This window comes from Loxodonta africana, chromosome 2, assembly GCF_030014295.1.
Source record: "Loxodonta africana isolate mLoxAfr1 chromosome 2, mLoxAfr1.hap2, whole genome shotgun sequence".
Lineage (NCBI taxonomy): Eukaryota > Metazoa > Chordata > Mammalia > Proboscidea > Elephantidae > Loxodonta > Loxodonta africana.
This window is the reverse complement of record NC_087343.1, coordinates 152,519,773-152,538,527: the sequence shown is the minus strand read 5'-3', so window position 1 is coordinate 152,538,527 and position 18,755 is coordinate 152,519,773. Positions and strand designations below refer to the sequence as shown.

At 49.6% G+C, this 18,755-nt stretch overlaps 1 protein-coding gene across 1 annotated transcript in view; it reads right to left on the bottom strand.

The window, feature by feature from the left end:
• Positions 1-16,151, bottom strand: part of PSD2 (pleckstrin and Sec7 domain containing 2) — a 32,017-nt gene extending 15,866 nt beyond the window's left edge. The window contains exons 1-7 of the mRNA XM_064276972.1: positions 15,649-16,151; positions 11,563-12,009; positions 10,979-11,173; positions 9,576-9,656; positions 7,645-7,757; positions 6,869-6,927; positions 703-792 (exon numbers count right to left, since the gene is read on the bottom strand). Coding sequence (XP_064133042.1) covers positions 703-792; positions 6,869-6,927; positions 7,645-7,757; positions 9,576-9,656; positions 10,979-11,173; positions 11,563-12,009; positions 15,649-16,040 — 1,377 coding nt within the window. The 5' untranslated portion in view covers positions 16,041-16,151. The remainder of the gene's footprint in view (positions 1-702; positions 793-6,868; positions 6,928-7,644; positions 7,758-9,575; positions 9,657-10,978; positions 11,174-11,562; positions 12,010-15,648) is intronic.
• Between the last annotated feature and the right edge of the window lie 2,604 nt (positions 16,152-18,755).

Genomic DNA, 18,755 nt, shown 5'->3' with positions numbered 1-18,755 from the left:
AAGAAAGCAGCATTGGGAGCAGACTGCATCCTTTGGACCTAGGGTCCCTGTGCCCGAGGAGCTCCTTGACCAGGAGAGGATGGATGACAAAGAACCTTCCTCCAGAGCTGACAGACAGAGAAAGCCATCCCCTGGAGCTGATACCTTGAATTTGGACCTATAACATACTAGATTGTGAAAGAATAAATTTCTCATTGTTAAAGCCATCCACTTGTGGTATTTATGTTATAGCAGCACTAGATGACCGAGACGTTGTCTAAAACTGACCAGGCTTTAAAGACCAGTGTTCCACCCTGGGCTTCAGCTGCAAAAGAAAATTGGATTCCCTTAATTCCTGATGATGTTGGACGGTTATGGTGAAGGTGATGATAGTGATGGTAAAGGTGGTGGGGATACTGATGGTGGTGTTTGGCATAATGGTGGTGGTGATGGTGGGGTACCAGCTATGACAATTGGTGCCAGTGTTAATGACTACCATGACAACAATGATGGTAATGGTGCACTAAAAGTGATTCTCACAAATGCTACCCCTCTGCCTAACTCAGGGAACATGTAATAGTCAAATGTTGAGCTGCACAGTCTCTCTTTAACTATGTCCCAAAGTCATGGAATGTCAGTATTTACTGGGACAGAGACCTATCTCCTCCCCACCCACCTAGGGCACAGATAACAACTCCTAGGGCAACAGATAACAGGTAATACCTTCAATAGGTCTTTGGCAAAGTCTTGCCCGTCATTCAGGCGGTCCAAGTTGGCAATGAATTGCTGGCAGGACATCTTTTTGCCAATATTCTGTAATGGAGAAAGGGTTCTTCCTGAGAGTAGGGATGGAGACTGGGGTGGCTCCTGCACCCTGCCCTGCCCAGCCAGAGGAAATGAGGCAGCAACAAGGGCAGTGATGAATATAAAACTGCCTGGATTTCCCTCTGTCTCTAAGACTTCACAAAGCATTTTCATATTCAAGGTTCTATTTGACCCTCAACATCATGATAGGTTGAGATTCCCCTCAAACCCAGATGAAGGAGTCAGATTTGGATAAAGTATTGTAATAGTTGACATTTGCTGGGTGCCTACTATGTTCTAAGTATTGTCCTTGACATGCATTATCTTATTTCCTTCTCACAGCAAGGAGAAAGTGAGATGGTGTCATTATTACCTCCATTGGACATGTAAGGAAATTGAGGTGCAAGAAGGTGAAGTAACGTGCCCATGATCATACAGCAAGGAAGTAGAAGGGCTGAGTGTGTTTGACACCAAAGCCCGTGCTCTCACCCGCTACTCCATGGTTAACTCTCCCAAGGTCACACAGCACCAGGACTTGAACTCAGGCCTCTTGACTCCTGAGCAGAAGGTCTGTGTATTCCGCCACAACTGTCTCACCCTCTCACCTACACAGAGGGGCAGCAAGATCTCTAAGAGGTAGGTGAGTGAGGGGGAGTTTGGTCTTGTGAGAATCAAAAATTAATTTCCGCCAACACACATAGGTACCGTATGCTGAGCTGGACTGAGAGTAAGGGAACCCAAACAGATGATTTCACTCCAGGAGGCACAAACACAAAAAGAGCTGGGAATGACTGCACTGCTAAGTTCTTGATTATTTAAAAAAAAAAAAAAACACTGAGTAGCAGAAAGGCTCTGGACCTCCAAACCTGAGACCTGATATTCATTTCAGGCCTTTCTGTAAAGTATGCACGTTTGATGAAATACTGAGTGGCACTTCATCTTTGTAAGGATGAAGACCCTTGAGCACCAGACACTTATTGGTGTAGGATGTTTTGAATTTGGCTTTGCTATAAGGCAGTGGTTTCCAAGATACACGTACCATTACATGGAAAATAGGTATTCCCCCACAAAGAAAAGAGTTTCATAATCAAATAAGTTTAGTTACACTGCTCAAAGTTCATAAAATGCTTATGTGTGTTAAAAGTCTCCAAGGGGAGGATCTGGCATACAATTTTCCAAATTTTTTGACCTTGGCATCATTTTACCAAAGAGAATCTATTAGCAACATGTAGGACATTCACAAACCACAGAACATAATTCAGGAAACAATGATCTAAAGCTTTGTAAGTAGCTGACAAGCATGAATTTTCTACACCTTTTCCAATGGGTTAAGAAGAAAATATCCTATGTGTGTCTTGATATAAGCATGTGTTATATATTTATATGTATATTTTTACATATACATATGTCTGTGTATGTGTGTAAGCATATAGCCATGTATATGTGTATTTGTATCAGAGGAATATGGAGGCAATGTTTATAACATTGTCTTCAACTTACACACACTGAACACTCCCCAGCCAAGAGTCAGTAGTGCAAAATAAAAAAATAATCAAAAATAATAATAATAATCACACAAGATTTGCAATCCTAGTAATGACAGACTATCTTGTTGCAGGTGAACTTTCCCAATAAAAACAATTGTTGGAGACAATATTAATAAAACATCGGTACGAAGGCATTGGAGAGTTATCAAAGCAGTGAGGACTTCAAGTGTGAACATCCTGCAAAGAAAGGAAGTATGGAGAGGTAGCCCAACAAGGAGCTGCCTTCATCCATGAAGCATTTGCCAATTCATGAGCAGTGGCCAAAGGCTGAGCAACTGAGAAGTCTTATAGGACTGAGAAAGCAAAACTTGGCGTTCAGGGCCTACCAAGGACAAGCAACCCTGGGAAACATGCCAGGCTTTTAATTAGAACCCCAAAAGGGCTATACCCCAAGAGTAGGAATAGACAGAAAATATCCAGCTTTATACAAAAACCAAATTCCAGCCTATGACTGGAATAAGGTAATATTCTCCTACCTTAACTGCTGACGAGACACAAAAGTAAATCTTCTTTGGAAGAGGATAACATCAACCAGTGTATCAAATTATCTCTATAATTTTTCACACTCAATGTCAGGCATTCATTCAAAATTGCCAGGCACAATAGGAACCACCAAGGAAGAAGCCAAGCAATAGAAACAGATTGGCAAGAGATCCAGATATTAGACTTATGCAAACATAGTCTTTAAAATAACTGTGACCAAGAAATTAGATGACAAGATGGAGAATTTCAGCAGAAAACTGAGAACTACAAAAAAAAAAAAAGAGAGAGAGAATCAATTGGAAATTTTAAAAAATAATAATAATAACTGAAATTTAAAGCTAAACAAATGGACTTAACAACAAGCTAGACTGAGTAGAAGAAGGATTGGTAAACTAGCAGATTAGTCAGAAGAAGATACCCAGGCTTTAAAAAAAAAAAAAAAGTATGAAAAATACAGAAAAAGCCTAAGAAATCGATGGGCTTAGTAATAAGGTCTAGCATAAATGTAATTAGAATCTCAGGTGGAGAGAGAGAATGAGGCAGAAACAATATACAAAGATACTGCACAATAACTTTCCAAAACTGATAAAAGACACCAAGTCACAGATTCAAGAAGTACTACCGAAAAAATGCACACACACAAAAAAAAACCCAAAACCATGGCTAAGTAAATCATAGTAAAACTTCTTAATAGCGAAGGCAAAAAGAAAAAATACACCCACTTCTCAGTTATTAACTGTCTCTTTATCCCACATTTTGCATTTATGACAATAGTAAAAAATCTACTATCCTAATGTTTTGCTTGTTAACGACATACATCTAGCAGTAATGAATGCCGATGTATGAGGCGAGAGTAACACTGGCTGTGAAGGTTAAGGTTATGTGTCAACTTGGCTGGGCCGTGATTCTCGGTTTGGCAGTTATGTAATGATGTAATTTGGCAGTTTTGTAATGATGTAGCCATCCTCCATTTTTAAACATATAATGCCGATTTTCACATAATGATCTGATCTTTGGAATCTTACCATGTTGATAAGGGAGAAGTGGGTATAATGAAAACAGCCAAAGAGCAAAGACACATTTCCTTCAAAAAAGCAACAATAAAACTGACATCTGACCTCTCAACAGAAACAGTGGGATCCAAAAGACAATGAAATATCTTCAAAGTACTGAAAAAAGTAATTTCCTACTAAAATTCTATACCCAGGAAAAAAAAAATTTCAAAACTTCTACAAATCAATAAGAAAAAGATAGACAATCCAATGGAAAAATCGGTAAAAGACTTGAACAGGCACTCATTAAAAGAGATTATCCCAATAGCCAATAACAAATGAAAAAATGCTGAGTTTCATTAGTCATCAGGGAAATGAAAATTAAAACCTTATGTATCCACCAGAATAGCTAAAATGAAAAAGTGAAATAATATCAAGTGTTGGTGAGAATGTAAAGCAACTGGGACTCTCATTCATTATTGCTGGGAGCGTAAATTGTTACAACTTTGGAAAATTGTTTGGCAGTATCTCCTAAAGCTGAACATGAACACACCTTATGACCCAGCAGTGTCACTACCAGGTTTATACCAACAGAAATGTGAGCATATACTCACCAAACAATACGTACAAGAATGTTCAGAGCAACATTATTAATAACAGCCCCAAACTGGAAAAAAAATCCAAAAGTCTATAAATATTAAAAATGTTGAGAGGTGGAATCAAGCCCACACTGAAGCCTGCCTGATGCTACACTTTTCAATCAATAAGTACCTGCCATTTTTTTAGATAATATTTTATTGTGTTTTAGGTGAAAGTTTACACAGCAAATTAGGTTCCTCTTTAACTATTTTTATACAAATTGTTCCGTGCCATCAGTTACAATTTTTACAATGTGTCGGCATTCTCAGTATTTCCATTCTTTTTGTTCCGTTTCCATTGATCTAGCTTCCGTTCCCCTCCTTGACTTCTCATCTTTGCTTTTGGGTAACTGTTGACCATTTGGTCTCATATAGTTAATTGTTGAAGGGAGCACATTACTCAGGGGAATGCTGTTTATTTTATAAACCAATCAATTATTTGGCTGAAAGGTGACTGGCAGAAATAGCTTCAATTCCAAGTTCAAAGTATATCTTAGGGTGACAGTCTCAGGGGGTCCTCTAGTCTCTATTCTCCTTTGCAGCAGGTGGGATGGGATCAATAGTTGTATCTTAGACGGCTGCTTGCAAGCTTTTGAGACCCCAGGTGCTACTCACCATACCGGGATGTAGAACATTATCTTTGCGAACTATGTTATACCAATTGACTAAATTGTCCCCAAGATTATGGTCCTAAGCCTTTTGACCCAGTAAACCAATCCCACAGTTGTTCGGATATGTCTAGGAAGCAGTACCTGCCATTCTTAAACCTAGTTGAAGTTAAATTTTCTGTTACTTTGAACCAAATCTCTCCTGACCGATCAGGCCCCTTTCCATCCTCACTCTCAGCTCATGACCTTGCATCATGTTTCGCTGAAGAAGTAGAAGCCACCAGACAAGAGGCCCCTTGTCTTCCCATCACTAGAGTTACTAACCTACTCTGTGCCTCTCTTTGTTATGGGAGGTGTGAATAGTCCCCACTCCCATCTAAGGCCGCTATCCCCCTGTGCTCTGCATCTTGCCTCAAGGGAAACCTCAATTCTTCCTTTTCTCTCCTGCATCATCAGTTTCTCCTTGTCTGCTGGGTTGATTCTACTGGCACACACACATGCCCTAGTCAGATTTTAAAACAGTCCCTCCTTGACCCCTTCAGCCATTGGCTCACTTCAGTGCTCCACTCAAAGCAAAATATTTCAAAAGACTTGTCTATAACCTCCACTTCCTCACCTGTCATCCTCATTACCACCCACTTCAACCTGGCATTTGTCCTCTCCACCCCACCAAAAGTGCTCTTGTAAAGGCCTCCAAGACCTTGACCATCCCACCAATGGCCATTCCAACCCTAATGGTCACTTTTCTATTGTCTTCTTACTTGAACTCAAGGAAGCCAGACATTAACACTTGGCATTTTATATATTACCTCTCACAATCCTCCCCTTGATGTCATAGGGGAAATCATTATTTCCATCTCACGGATGTGGAACCTGGGACTCAGAGAGGGCCAGTGACTTGCCCAGGGTCACACAGCTATCACGTGGAGATAAGAGTAGGATCTGAAGTCAAGCCTGTCCCAGATCTTTCTTCTACTCCATATTCCCTGGACTTTCCTACAAACCCCAGAATCAGACACACTGGTGTATGGTTCCCATGAGTCACTGAAATATCCCCAACCCAATGTGGGGGGCTCTGGCCACCTTGGTTGTGCAATGATGATGGAAAGGGGTTAGGTGGGGCCAGATGGCATGATGGGGGACACAGAAGGGTCACATGGAGATGGAGGTCCAGGCACACATGGGCATGCACACCACCATCTACACTTACCACCTGAAGGAGGGCAAGAGAGCCCAAAGAGGACGTCCCCGGAGCAGACAGAGAAGGAAGAAGGAGTTATTGAGCCGTGAGAAGCAAGCACTAAGTCTGCCCGGGGGCCTGGACTAGGCACAGCCCTCGCAGCCCCAGGCACTCACACCAGGCACTTCAGTTGTTTGCCTGCTGGTGGGTGGGGTTGGTGAGAATGGCTCTTGAGGGCAACCCACCCTTTGACCAGTAGGGGCTGCCTGGGGCACAGTCCTGAGACGGGGCCACATTCGGGTTGTGGCACAAGGAATGGGAAGAGCGCACAATCTTTTAGCAGTGTCTGGCATGGACACAACAAGGGGGCACATCTTACTCAGCACATCCTGAACTCCCATGTGTCTCAGCTGTCCTCACTGCCCTGCTTGGGGGCAGGGGCACAGGCAGGTCTCAGGCAAAAAAAAACTGAGGGCAGGGCCAAGCCCAGAAGCTAAGTTGCCCAGCTCCCAGGTCTACTAAAAGAAAAGTGGTCACTGAGTAGGAGGTCTCAGGAAGGGGGCTGGCAAAGGGTGGGTACACGGACAGCTCAGGGTGGGTCAGTGAGAGGGTGTGCCCCACCCCCACCCCCACTCACATGTCCGTGCAGGTCCGTGTTGAGCAGCATCAGGGCACAGGTGAGCGTGTGGATCCCATCTAAATCAGAGACCATGGGTGGCACTCTCAGTGTGAGGACCCAGCTCATTCCCATCACCAGCCACCCTCCTGTCTCCCAGATGAGGCCAGCCCGGAGGCCTTGGAGACAGGAAGTGGCCAGTCACCTGCCAAACACTCTGCTAGACCCAGGGTCTGGTCATGCTCTCTGCTTATTCCACTGCAGAGCAGGAGTCATTTGCCTTCCCCAACCTCAGGGCCAACCCCCTCCCCCTCTCAGAAGGGACCTGACTACCCGGGACCTGCTCTAGCCCAGACTCCTGCCACTTTGAACCTCAGACCCAGGAATGGGTCCTGGATACACCAGCCCTGCATGATCTATTCCCCTGTTCCTGGAACTCAGGTTCATCCATAGCCAAGTCCCTAAGAGGGCCCTGAGCCAGACCACCGCCCCAGGCGTCCTACCATACCAAGAATCAGCATTGGAAGAGGGGACCAGGGGGAATGAAGACCCAAAGGACTGAATCTCTAAGATAGAGAAATTTCCAGGAATGCCAATGAGCGTGATCTTTGGGAGGGCTCATGCCCAGCAGACAGACCTAGTCCAAGTGCCACAGCTTAGTAATTCAATGTTTACTGAGCATCTGCTATATGCCAGAGGGACAGGCCACCTGGGCCTAGCAACAGGACAGAGGTGGCAGGTGGACCAGAGGTGGGAGGAGGGGCGGGTGGGCTGGGGGGTGGGGTAGGCAGCCATACCTTCTGAGGTGCTGTCCTCGGGGTTGCACTGGCAATACCGGCGGGAGAAGTGTGTCAGGACTCGCTCTCGCTCCTGAGTCTCCCCCATCAGTGGGAAGGCCTTCAGAAAGGCCCTAGAAGGTAATTTGAAGCTGCTGGGGGCCTCTCAGAGTCCTGAGTCAGTCTGGCCCCTCACCCGGAATAGGTGTTCCCTCATGTATGCATACCCCAGGGCCCCATTACCCCAGCATCGGGGGTCCTAGGTGTCCGCTGGGCCCAGGGAGGCCCAGGCCTGCAGGATAGCCACTCAAGCACGGAGGCCAGGGAGCCTGGCCAGCTTCAGAGCTTCAGCCCTCACCATCCCTCCAGGGCGCAATGCCTTATGAAAACCTCAGGTAGCCCTCAGCTCTTCCTCAGGGTAAATGCCCACTCCTCACTCCCTTCTCCACAGCTAGACCCAGACTGTCCACTCCTACCGCTCAGCTCCCCTCCTCCATGTGCCACCAGCTGGGCCCCTGGGTACAACGCTAACCTCCTTTACCCTTCCCACTCACCCTCAACATCTGAGTCGTCGTCAAGTCCCAATTGTTTGTTCCCTACCCTCAAGCTCAATCCCTTCTCCTCTTCTGCCCTCATCATATGCCCCAGGGCACCTGCAACTGCCTCCACACAGGTCTAGCCCCCAAACCCCCAATATATCCCCCCCACAGATGCCCCAGTGGTCTTTCATACAGTCAAGACTCACCCTCTCTTAAAACCCATCACTGGCTCCCCAGAACCCTCAGAATAATGTCTACGCACCTCACACCATGGCCCTTGTTGACTGTCGCAGCCTCCCCTTCTCTCTCTCCAACCATGCACCCACCTACTGCCACCCCCAAACAGTCTTCACACCCTGGACAGCATGGGCACTTTCTGTCCTCAGTGCCTCTGAGTAGGCTGGGCCCCTCCCCACTCTGAAATTAACAGGCAAGGACTTCAAAATAACTTTGATTAGTATGTTCAAGGAAATGGAGGGAGAGATGGAAGAAATAAGTGAAAAGACGGGGAATTCCTTAGAGAATTAGAATCTATGAAAAAATAAAATGGAAAGTCTAGAAAATAAAAAAAAAAATCAATAAAGGGATTTAATGGCATATTAGGCACCGAAAAAAGAGTAAGTGAACTAAAAGCAAGTCAATAGAAAATATCCCTGCTGAAGCAGAGAAAAAAAGAACGGAGGATACTTAAAAAAAAAAAAATGACATGAGACGCACTAAAAGGTCTAAGGTCTGGCCTCCTCACCTGGCTGGCCCTTACTCTCCTGCAGGTGCTAGCTGAGATATCACCTCCTCCAGGAGGCCTAGGATCCTGGCCTGTGTCTCCCGAGCTGGCCCCTGCCACCAGAGGCCTCTAAACACTGGCTCCATCCACCCATTCCACACCCTTCTGCTTCCTGGGGCCTGCACCTGGCCCTTCTGAGGGGAAAAGCAGGCTGTCTACTCCCCAGGTTCAAACACTAATAAGACCTGAGATCAAATCCCATTTTTACCATTTCCTCTCTCAATAACTGAGGGGAAGTCTCTTTACCTCTCTGGTAAGAGAGAGGTAAAAATGAGAACGATAACACCTACCTGACAGGGGTGTTGAGGATGAAGTAAGCAAAGTGTATAAAGACCTCTAGCACCTAGCATACAGGATGTGCGCAATATAAGCAAGTCCTTTCCTTCCTTTCCTCTCCTAAAGAGTCAAGACTACATTTCCACCTCTTTATATCCTCAATACCAACTACATAGTTGGCACTCACTGAGTGGGTGGGCTGCTGCTTTTATGACCCCTTCCTCACAGCCTCACCAGAGGGGTCAAAAAACCTGCCCAAGTTTTCACAGTAAGTGTATGCTACAGCTGGCGTGAGAATTCAGGTGCACTGCCTGTACCACTTGTGGACGCTGCCCCATCCCAGCCCCACTGACCTGAGCGCTCGGTCCAGAGTCAGGCCCGAGAAGTCGAAGAAACTGAGGTACTCTCCAGCCACCAGCCTGCTGAACTCGTTGCTGTCAGGAGAGCATAGTGTCCTGTTAGAATCAGGGTACAGCCCACAAATGACAGAACAATGGGGGGTATGTGCAGTAGGCACCAGGGTACCCTGGCCCATCCACCCAGACCTGCCCAACCCCTAGGCTGCCTCCTTTGGCTAGTCAGTTGGTCTCTGACAGTTCAACCTTGGCCTGGAGGGGTCAGGAAGGAGGTGATGTCTCAGCCAACACCTGCAGGAGAGTAAGGGCCAGCCAAGTGATGGGGTCAGGGGGCAGGGGTGTGCCAAGGTGGCCCAGAAGAGGAAATGCACATGTCCAAGAAGCTTCCAGCAGGGTCAGCGTGGTCAAAGCCTGGAGCAGGCGTGGGGGCAGCAAGAGATGAGGCAGAGAGCAGGGCCTGAGAGCCAATGGAAAGGTCTGGACTTGATTCTGAAGTGTTTGAGACAGGGAGGGAGGTGAGTAAGATGGTCAGATCTGTACTTTGGAATACTCTCTCTAACTATTTAGAAAGACCCACTGGGAGGCTGGGGAGTCTGGGAGAGAGATGGGAAAAATGGAGAGGAGAGAGATGAGAGAAATTAGAAGGGAGAATTTCTCAGGAAGTGGAACTGAAGTGAGTGTGGGGCATGATAGGGAGGGTGGCCCCCCAGGGGGGGATGCTAGAGCTCAGGACAACGGGTGGGCTGAATGCACGTATGTGAAAGCCATCAGCCCACAGACGGTTAATAGTGAGCAGATAGGAGGGGGGAGCCCATGCGTGGGGAGGGTGCATAGACAGGACAGAGGACCCAAGAGATCTCTGTGGGTGGACTGAGGAGAGCAAGTCAGTGAAGGAGACCGAGAAAGAGTGGCCAGAGAGGTAAGGGTGTGGTGTCCCGGAAGCCAGAGAAGAAAAGATTTCAAGAACACCATAGTGAAGAATTCTTGCCCAAAAAGAAAAGAAATTTCCACCTTGATCTAATCAAGCCTTGAGATCTCACTCCTACTCACAGGAGACATAGAAGATAAAGCAACATGTTAAAAAAAAAAAAAACAAACATGAAGATAAAGCTCTGTCCTCACTGCCATCACCACATCCCACACCTTGCTCCCCCAGCCCTGCAGGGCTGCCCACCACCCTCCCCCTGCTTCCTGAGAGTAGTGGCCTCACCCAAGCAGCCCAGAAAGGAAACGAGATTTAGGGCGAGGCCAGGAATGAGGACAGCAGTGAAAGGAGGGTCCTTGGGGACCATTGGGAGCCCCTCCCCACCGAGCACCAGGCACCCCTGATAGAAGTCATCCACACCCCCTTCAGGTCGATACCAGGTTTGCTCGGGGTTGGTGTGGGAGGCAGCACTCACTTCTTGCCCAGCTGCCGGGCCACATCGCAGCGCTGGAAGCCCTCGAGGTGGTAGAGGCGGCGTGCCAGCCGGCGAGCAGCTTCGCTGACCCCCTGGCACCCATTGGTCAGTGGGTCCGTGCTGCCCGGCTCCAGGCCCTCTGAGCTGCTCAGCTCTGAGTCTGAGTCCGACAGGCCGTCCTTTAGGCTGGGGTCACTGCAGAGGGAAGGATGGACAGAGGGCTGGAAGGTCTCCCTGATCTCTGAAAACCCATATGGGGGCCAGAGCAAGGAAAGAAGCTCCACTGCAGCAGGAGGGAATCAGGTCAGACTTTTATAAAAGCCTCTCAGGTGAGATCCTCAGATGCTACACATGCCCACAACACAGCTGCCTGACTCCCTGTGAACTGTGAGGACCTGGAAGGGCAGCATGGAAACTCAGTACCCAAGGGCTAGGAAGTCTGAGTGCAGAGGGATGGATGGTCTTGGAGAGAGGGCTTGTGACTCTGGACACTGGACTACCCTAACTTCCTTTGTCTCCTCTGGGCCTCAGTCTCCCCACCTGCTCAATAGTCCTCCCAGGTCCCAAGCTGGGCCCTGCCTCACCTGGCTGAGTTCAGCAACTTGTCTGTGTCCTCTTCATCATCCTCGTCCCCACCTGGACCCTGAGGTCCATCCTCATGGAAGCCATTGGGCATGACTGGGAGAGACAAGTGGCTCAGGACATTCTCGGAGCGGCTGCTGGAGATGGAACGGCGCAGGGGGCTACCCAGCTCCCCGTCACCACCAGCTGCTCCCATGTCCCCCTCAGGCTCCATGTCCCCAATGCCCAGCCCAGCCCCTGGCTCTGGGCTATCACGAGCCCGCTGCTGGATGAGGGGCGTGAGGGGGGCCTCGAAGCTGACACAGCTGTCACTCTCGTCTGTGAGGCTCAGCACGTCCAGGGAGTCGAGGCTGCTATACTGGGTGCCCCGCAGCAGCTCCGACTCCACAATCTTCTCAAATGTGGCGCTGAAACCATCTCGCACATCTGGCTCCCCAGGGCCACCCAGCCTGTGAAACACAGGGACCCAGTCACCACTCTGCCAGGGTGTCCCCCATTACAGAGGCTGGTCACTGTACCAATCCATGTCTGGTGCTCCCTGGAGGGTGGGGAGCAGACATGGGTTGTGTTCAGTTTATTTGTTCTTTCAGCTGATACTCAAAAGCACTAGGCACCAAATTCTGGGCTAAGTACTGGGAAGACAGCAATGAAAAAGGCAGACATGATCCCTGCTCCTCAGTTCCCAACCTGGGCATCAAATAAGCATTTGTCTCAATGAACACACATGAGGCACCTTCCCCCAGCCTGGTGGAGGAGCTGCTCCCTCTGGGTTCCCAGAGCAGTGTGGTTACCTCACTTTCTTTTTTTTTTTTTTTTTAATGGAGACCAAAGTTTGTTAGTGGTTACCAGGAGTGGGAGGAAGAGAGAAAGGGAAGGTTATTGCCTATGGAGTAGAGAGTTTTAGTTTACGGAATGGAAAATCGCTCTGATTAAGGGTAGGGCCGAACAGCTGATTATTGTCAGTACTGTAAATAAGTTGTACACCTGACAGTCATCCACACCAACTTCAAGGAACACTGCATTGCCATACCTTTCAGAGAGGGAAGGATAGAAAGGCTTGGTCATTTTGCAAGGCCCACACCAAGTGGCTGAGAAGTCAACTGCTACAAGTTTATCTCCAGCACCATTCAAGGCTGCCTGGAAATCTGCCTTGCCCTAGATCTGCTTTACTGTTTTGGCCAATGGGGTCTGACAAGCGACCGTAGAAACAGAACAAATGGACTCAAAGTGCCAGACAGAGCTTGGACCCACAGTGTGGTTATCTCTTTGTCACAACTAATGTCACACAGGGTCATAATATCACTGTCCCCATAGCCTGAGAGGTTCCTAGCTCAGCTTACCACATCTCAGCTCTCAGGTCTTGTCTTTATGTCACCCCTCAGAGTGACTGAGAGGCAGGTCCACCCCACCTGACCCCTCCTCATTATTCTCCATCCTACCCAGCTCTTGTCAGAATGGACAATTGAATTTGTTCATCTGTTTACCATCTGTACCCCAAGCCCCATCCCACTCCACCCCCCCACACACACACAGTGCATAGTAGGTGTTCAGTACATCTTGGGGAATAACTCCCTGGCTCAACTAACAGATTCTTATTGGTGCCATGGCCCTAACCACATGTCCCAAGCTCTTGCAGGGCCCGGAAATGACTCCAAAGAAGCCTTTGGATGGGCTGTTTCCTATGGCCAGAGCACTCTTCCCTCAGGCACCTGTATGACTAAAGGCCTCCTTCCTCATCACCTTCTTAACAAGGTCTGCCCCAGCCACCCTATTTATAACTGTGACCTGCCCCCAAACATGTGATTCCTTTTTCCTTCTTTATCCGTTTTAAAGCACTCATTCCCTTCCAGTATATCACGCAATTTACTTATTTACTATCTCCCTCGTCTATTGTCCGTCTCCCCCATTGGATCGTAAGCTCCATGAGAGGAGGAATTTTGGTCTGTTTTGTTCACTGATGTGTCCCCAGCCCGTAGAATGGAGCACTACATGGATAAGCTGAGGTATCCTGGGAGGATTCTTATCTATGGAGAGACACACAGGTAAGGCAGGAAAGGGGGGAGAGAAGCAAAAAAAAGAGAGATAAGAACAGAGAGAAAAGAGGAGGGTGGGGAGAAGAGGGAAAAGGAGAGGAGGGAAGAGAAATAAGAAATAGAGAAAAAGGAGAGAGAAGAGAGATACAAAGAACACAAAACCCACTGCCATCAAGTCCATTCTGAGTCATAGCGACCCTATAGGACACAGTAGAACTGCCCCATAGGGTTCTCAAGGAGATGCTGGTGGATTTAAACTGTGGACCTTTTGGTTAGCAGCCGAGCTTTTAATCACTGTGCCACCAGGGCTCCACGAAGAGCACAAGAGAGACAGAAACGAACCAAGATAAAGAGAGCACGAGAGAGGCAGAAACATGGAGACAGAAGAGGAAGAGACACAGAAAGGAAGGAGCAGGTTGAGCCCCTTTTCAGACAAATCAAGACCCATCATTTACAAGGAAGCACATCCTCTCTCTGAGGACCTGGCTGTACCCTGCTGCCCTATCCCAGCTCTGATACCTAGAAGAGATCCGATCTGTATTTGGAGGGCTGGGAAGTGCTCCTTCCCTCCTTGGACCCCTGTGCCTAAGATTCTGTCCCAGTGTGCTTCTTGAAGGAACACACTGGCCTGAGAGGGAAAAGGCCAAGGCCATCTGCCCCTGCACACCCAGCCCCTTGCAGGAATTGAGACTACAGCCTCATGAGGCCCCCTCCTTCCAGGGAGCTGAAGTAGGGAGGAGGGAAGAAGTCTAACCAGTGGCAGGTGGCAGGGTGCCTGACAGGTGCCTCTATTGACCTGCAGAAAGAGGGGAGGGAAGAAAAGCATGGCTCCCGTGACTGCACACACCCAAAATCTTCCCAGCAAAGGCCCCTCAGCCAGGCCTATGCTGGGTACTGCGGACATCAGAACAAGACAGGGCTCTCCCTTTATGGGATATTGTCCCATTGTCAGAGCCGTGAACAGTACCCCACCCCCACGTCCTCATGCACCTGCACAGCCTGGGAGGTGGCCCTGAAGCGGATTTGGAAGCCATCAGCCCAATTCCTAAACCTCCATCTGCCCCCACCTTCATCTGTCCCAGATAAATATACCACCTAAATACAAACGGTGTGCTCCAAGAAGCCCCAGCCCCCTGGCCCACCCCACTGCCAGTCAGGTGGCTGTCTGGATGGAAATTCTCTTATGGCCATGGCACACCCAGTACACACAGGCACCTGATCCCACATACTCACTTTTCTACCTACACCTAGGCACATGTATCCCTACATACCCGCATACAGACCCAAATGTGCACCTATAAATGCACAGGCCAGGCACACACAAACACCACCATCCACAACCACACAGGCCCATGCAAGTGAATGTTCACACAACCCTGTGCACACGCCAATGCACAGGCTGGGCATACACATGCATGTCCCCATGCACACACTCACACTCCTATTGCACACTTGCTTGTTCAGGCCAGTGCCTACATCTGTATATACCAAGACCTCTGAATAGTTTCTCTTCTCAGATCGTGTGGTCTTCTGGACACTCACCAGCCTCACCTCCCTTGTCCAACTGGCACCCCCAAAACCTCAGATCTCTTCACCTCCTGGTGAGGATAATAGAAATGGGGCTGTAACTCCAGAAAGTAGAACTGAAGTGAGATTGCTGGTAGAACTTCCTGATGGCAACCTCAGGTGAGGGGTAGCTGAGAGGGATTAACCTACAAAACCTATTTAGGGTAAATTGTAGAATGTGGGAGATTTCCAGCTCCAGGAGGCAGAGGGATGGACTAGATAACTTTTCACATAAAGGCATTTTTAAAGGGACATGAAACTCTAAACCCTCAACCTGGGATGGAGGGAGCTCAGCTCTCCCACCCTACATAGAGACAGCCCATGGTGACGACTCCTTTGAAAGACTTCTTATGGCTCTATCCTCACAGAACACTCAAAAATGGGCATGCAATCCCTATTTTTTAGGTATGAGAAAATCAAGAACCAGAGCAGCTGAGTTGCTAGGCCTAGCCAAATATGTTGGGACCCCATCTGGAGACACCCACTTACCCTAGCTGAGGGTAGTCAGTGTCTGGGCAGAGACTCCTGGAGGCATTGTCCCCCTCTGCCAGCCCACCAGCCCTCCAGGGCCTGGAGTCCACTGCATCTTCCAGAATGTTCGAGTCTGAGCCCAGGGTTAGGCCATTGGAGAGGGAGAGGCCAAGGCTGAGGCCATGGAGGGCCATGTCTGGGCACTTTTTGGGCTTCTCAGTGCCCACCGGGGTACTTCTCATCTCATGCTTTGGGCTGTTGTGGCAGCTGTTCAGGCCCTCACCAGCTGCCAATCCATTCTGGACCCTGGGCTCCTCCTCAAAAGATCCTTTGGCCTCAGGCTCCAGGCTGGGGTCCCAGACAGCAGCACCTTCCCCAGGCAGTGCAGAAGGGAGCTTCTCCTCATCCATGGCAACTACACGTCCACCCGTCCTGGCTGCTCCTGGGACTCCACTGGACCTGGCAGCAGATGGAGAGATGAAGGGGTCAGTCAGACAGGGCAGGGGCCTGGGAGGCCTAAAGCCCAGAGGAGCCAGCACCAGGGCAGCCTGTATGGGGGCAGGAGGATGGCCAAAGTGATTGCCTCAGGACTCTTCCGGCTGGAGGCTGGGTCCCTGTTTCACCCAAGCCACCCCACTCACCTCTTCCCTGACCCCCAGGCACCCTTGCGTGCCTCAGTTCTTGCCTTCCCTGTTACCTCTTGTGTGTCTTGGTTGTACTCTTCAGAATTCACCAAAGCCCTCTGAGGAAGATCCAGGTTGGGAGGAACTGGGGAAGGGTCCAGAGCCCCCACCAGGCCCCCCTTCCTTTTCCAGTGTGAGTGATGGAGACAAAACCCCAGACTGAGAGCAACTAGCCCTCTGGCCTCTCCCTTTCTGTATTCTCTCACCCTGGCTCCAGAAGGCAGAGACAAGTGAATCTTTGGGGTTAATGGAGAGAACTGGGCTGGGGCTGGCTTTAGAGGTGGGAATTTAGAGAGGAGGCAAGGAAGTAAACAGAGTTGCAGTTTTATCAGAGAAGGGACCACTCCAGAGAAGCCAAAGCGAGGCCACGGAGGAGGCCACTGGGAGGCCCAGCGTGTGGCGCTGTCCAGGGTGCTGGGCGGGTGTGCTGCCACCGGGGAGCGTCAAGGAGAGCCGAAGCTGCCTCTGCCGTGCTCAGCGTCCAATGCCCAGGCCGTGCGAGGAGAAGGGAGGAGGGGCTTGGGTTCCTCTCCACCCTGGGCCCTAACGCAGCTCGTCCAGCCGTGAGGAGGGACTGATGAGTAGGCTGCCACGGGGCACTCTGGGGAGAGCACTGGAAGGGGAGTCTGGCTCTGCTCCGCCCAGCTCATTGTGTCCTCTTGCGCGTCCATGTCCCGCCTCCTCACTGCCCCGCCCAGGCCAGTCCCACTCTCCTCTCCTCAGTCTGGGTTTAGCTTGCCTCTGTAAAATGACAATACCCATTTTGCCTGCCATCTCCACTACCATCTCCATTTTAAATGGAATGGAACCAGCCAACCTTTCCTAGAAGCTTCCTGGCCAACCTGATCTCTGATGGGGTGGGCAAATGTAATGGACTGGGGCAGGGTCTGGCTCTCCCATCATCCCCTCTCTGTCCCACCCAGTGTAAGCTGCTCCCCACCCCCCTCAATGTCCTCTGCCAGTGAGGACACAGACCAACTCCCCAAACACCCCCGGAAAGCAGCAGTGAAGCAGGAATCTGGGGATTTCTTCCAATTCTGGCTACACTACTTCCTTCCTCCTTTCTTTGGGTCTCAGCTGTCCCTAGTGCCCCACCCTCCTCTGCCTTTCTCTCAGGAAAAAGAGGTGTTCCCGGAGTTTCAGGAGAGCCTGGAGGAGGAGAGGAACTGGCCAGCCTTCTGGGGCCACCTAAGCAGAATCAGCTGCAGCAACAGGGATTTAAGTGAGGCCCACCCATACTTCCTATACTCTCCTGGCCATAAGTTTCACCTGAGGGGCTTGTTCAAATGCAGACTACTAGCCTGTACTCCAGACCTCTGAACCAGAATCTGCAGGTAGGGGATAGGGAAACCTGTTATTCTTATAATGACACAAGTTTGGGAAACACTGAGTTAGACTGCAGGAGGAACTTCCCACTTAGAGAAGATGAGTCTGGAAAGGAAAGGGAGTCTCCTTCTCTGGGGATTTTTGGGTCCTTTAGGGGACTACTTAAAATTCACAGGATTACTTAAGATTCACTTAACCTTGAGTTTTTAAACATGGAATGGAAGAGGGCAGGACAGGCAGGGATCTGGGGTCCCAGTCTACCCACCCTGAGCGTCACCTTCTAGAGTTTTGAATACTGTGTAAGAGTAAGATTTTACTTTACAAACAAACTTCTACAGATGAAAAAAATCTGAAAAGCCAGGCTCTAGACTATCTAGGCCCTGATCCTAGGACATAGGAGACCCCAGGGGTTCAGCACTGAGTGAGGGATTCTTTCTGGTCTGCCCTAAATCCCTGCTGCTGTGGTTGCTATTTCAATCCATTCCCTCTGGTTGTGTACTCAGAAGAGGGAGAACAAGAGGTCACCTCCTCAACTGAGACTCCTTGAGGGTAGGAGGAGCATTTAGAAAGGAAAGAGGAGAGAGAGTGAGGCCTTTTGGCCCACTGCCTGAGTTCTAGTCCTCTGGCCTGCTTTCTAGCCCAGGGGTCTGGCTGAGCACTGAATCTGGGGCACAAGGTTTCAACCCAACTCCATCAGGGTGCCTCAAGCTCCCACCCACGCAAGAAGGCTGAGTCTGACAGAGTGGGGTGCCTCCCTCTTGGGGGGACTCTGGCTGAGCCCCCAATGACTCCTGAGATTTGAGAGCCTAAGTGCTTCACCTGAGGACCAGTCTACACCAGCCCCAAAGCCAGGGCTGTGGACAAATCATGGACCTCTCAGGGGACCCCTGAGCTACCCTCCAACTTCCAGCAGCTGCCTGGGGCTGGCTCCAGCCCTACCTGTCCTGCCATGTCCTCTTGCAGCTGGGAGGAGGATGGAGGTTCTGCCAACACTGGGCTCTGGGCCGTGTCCTCAGCATCCGGGCGGGGGGGCCAAGCCAACCAGGGGTGGGAGACAAGAGGCAGCATTGAGCTCCACTCTGGGCAGGGGGCCCAGAGTCCCTGCCCAGGCTGAGG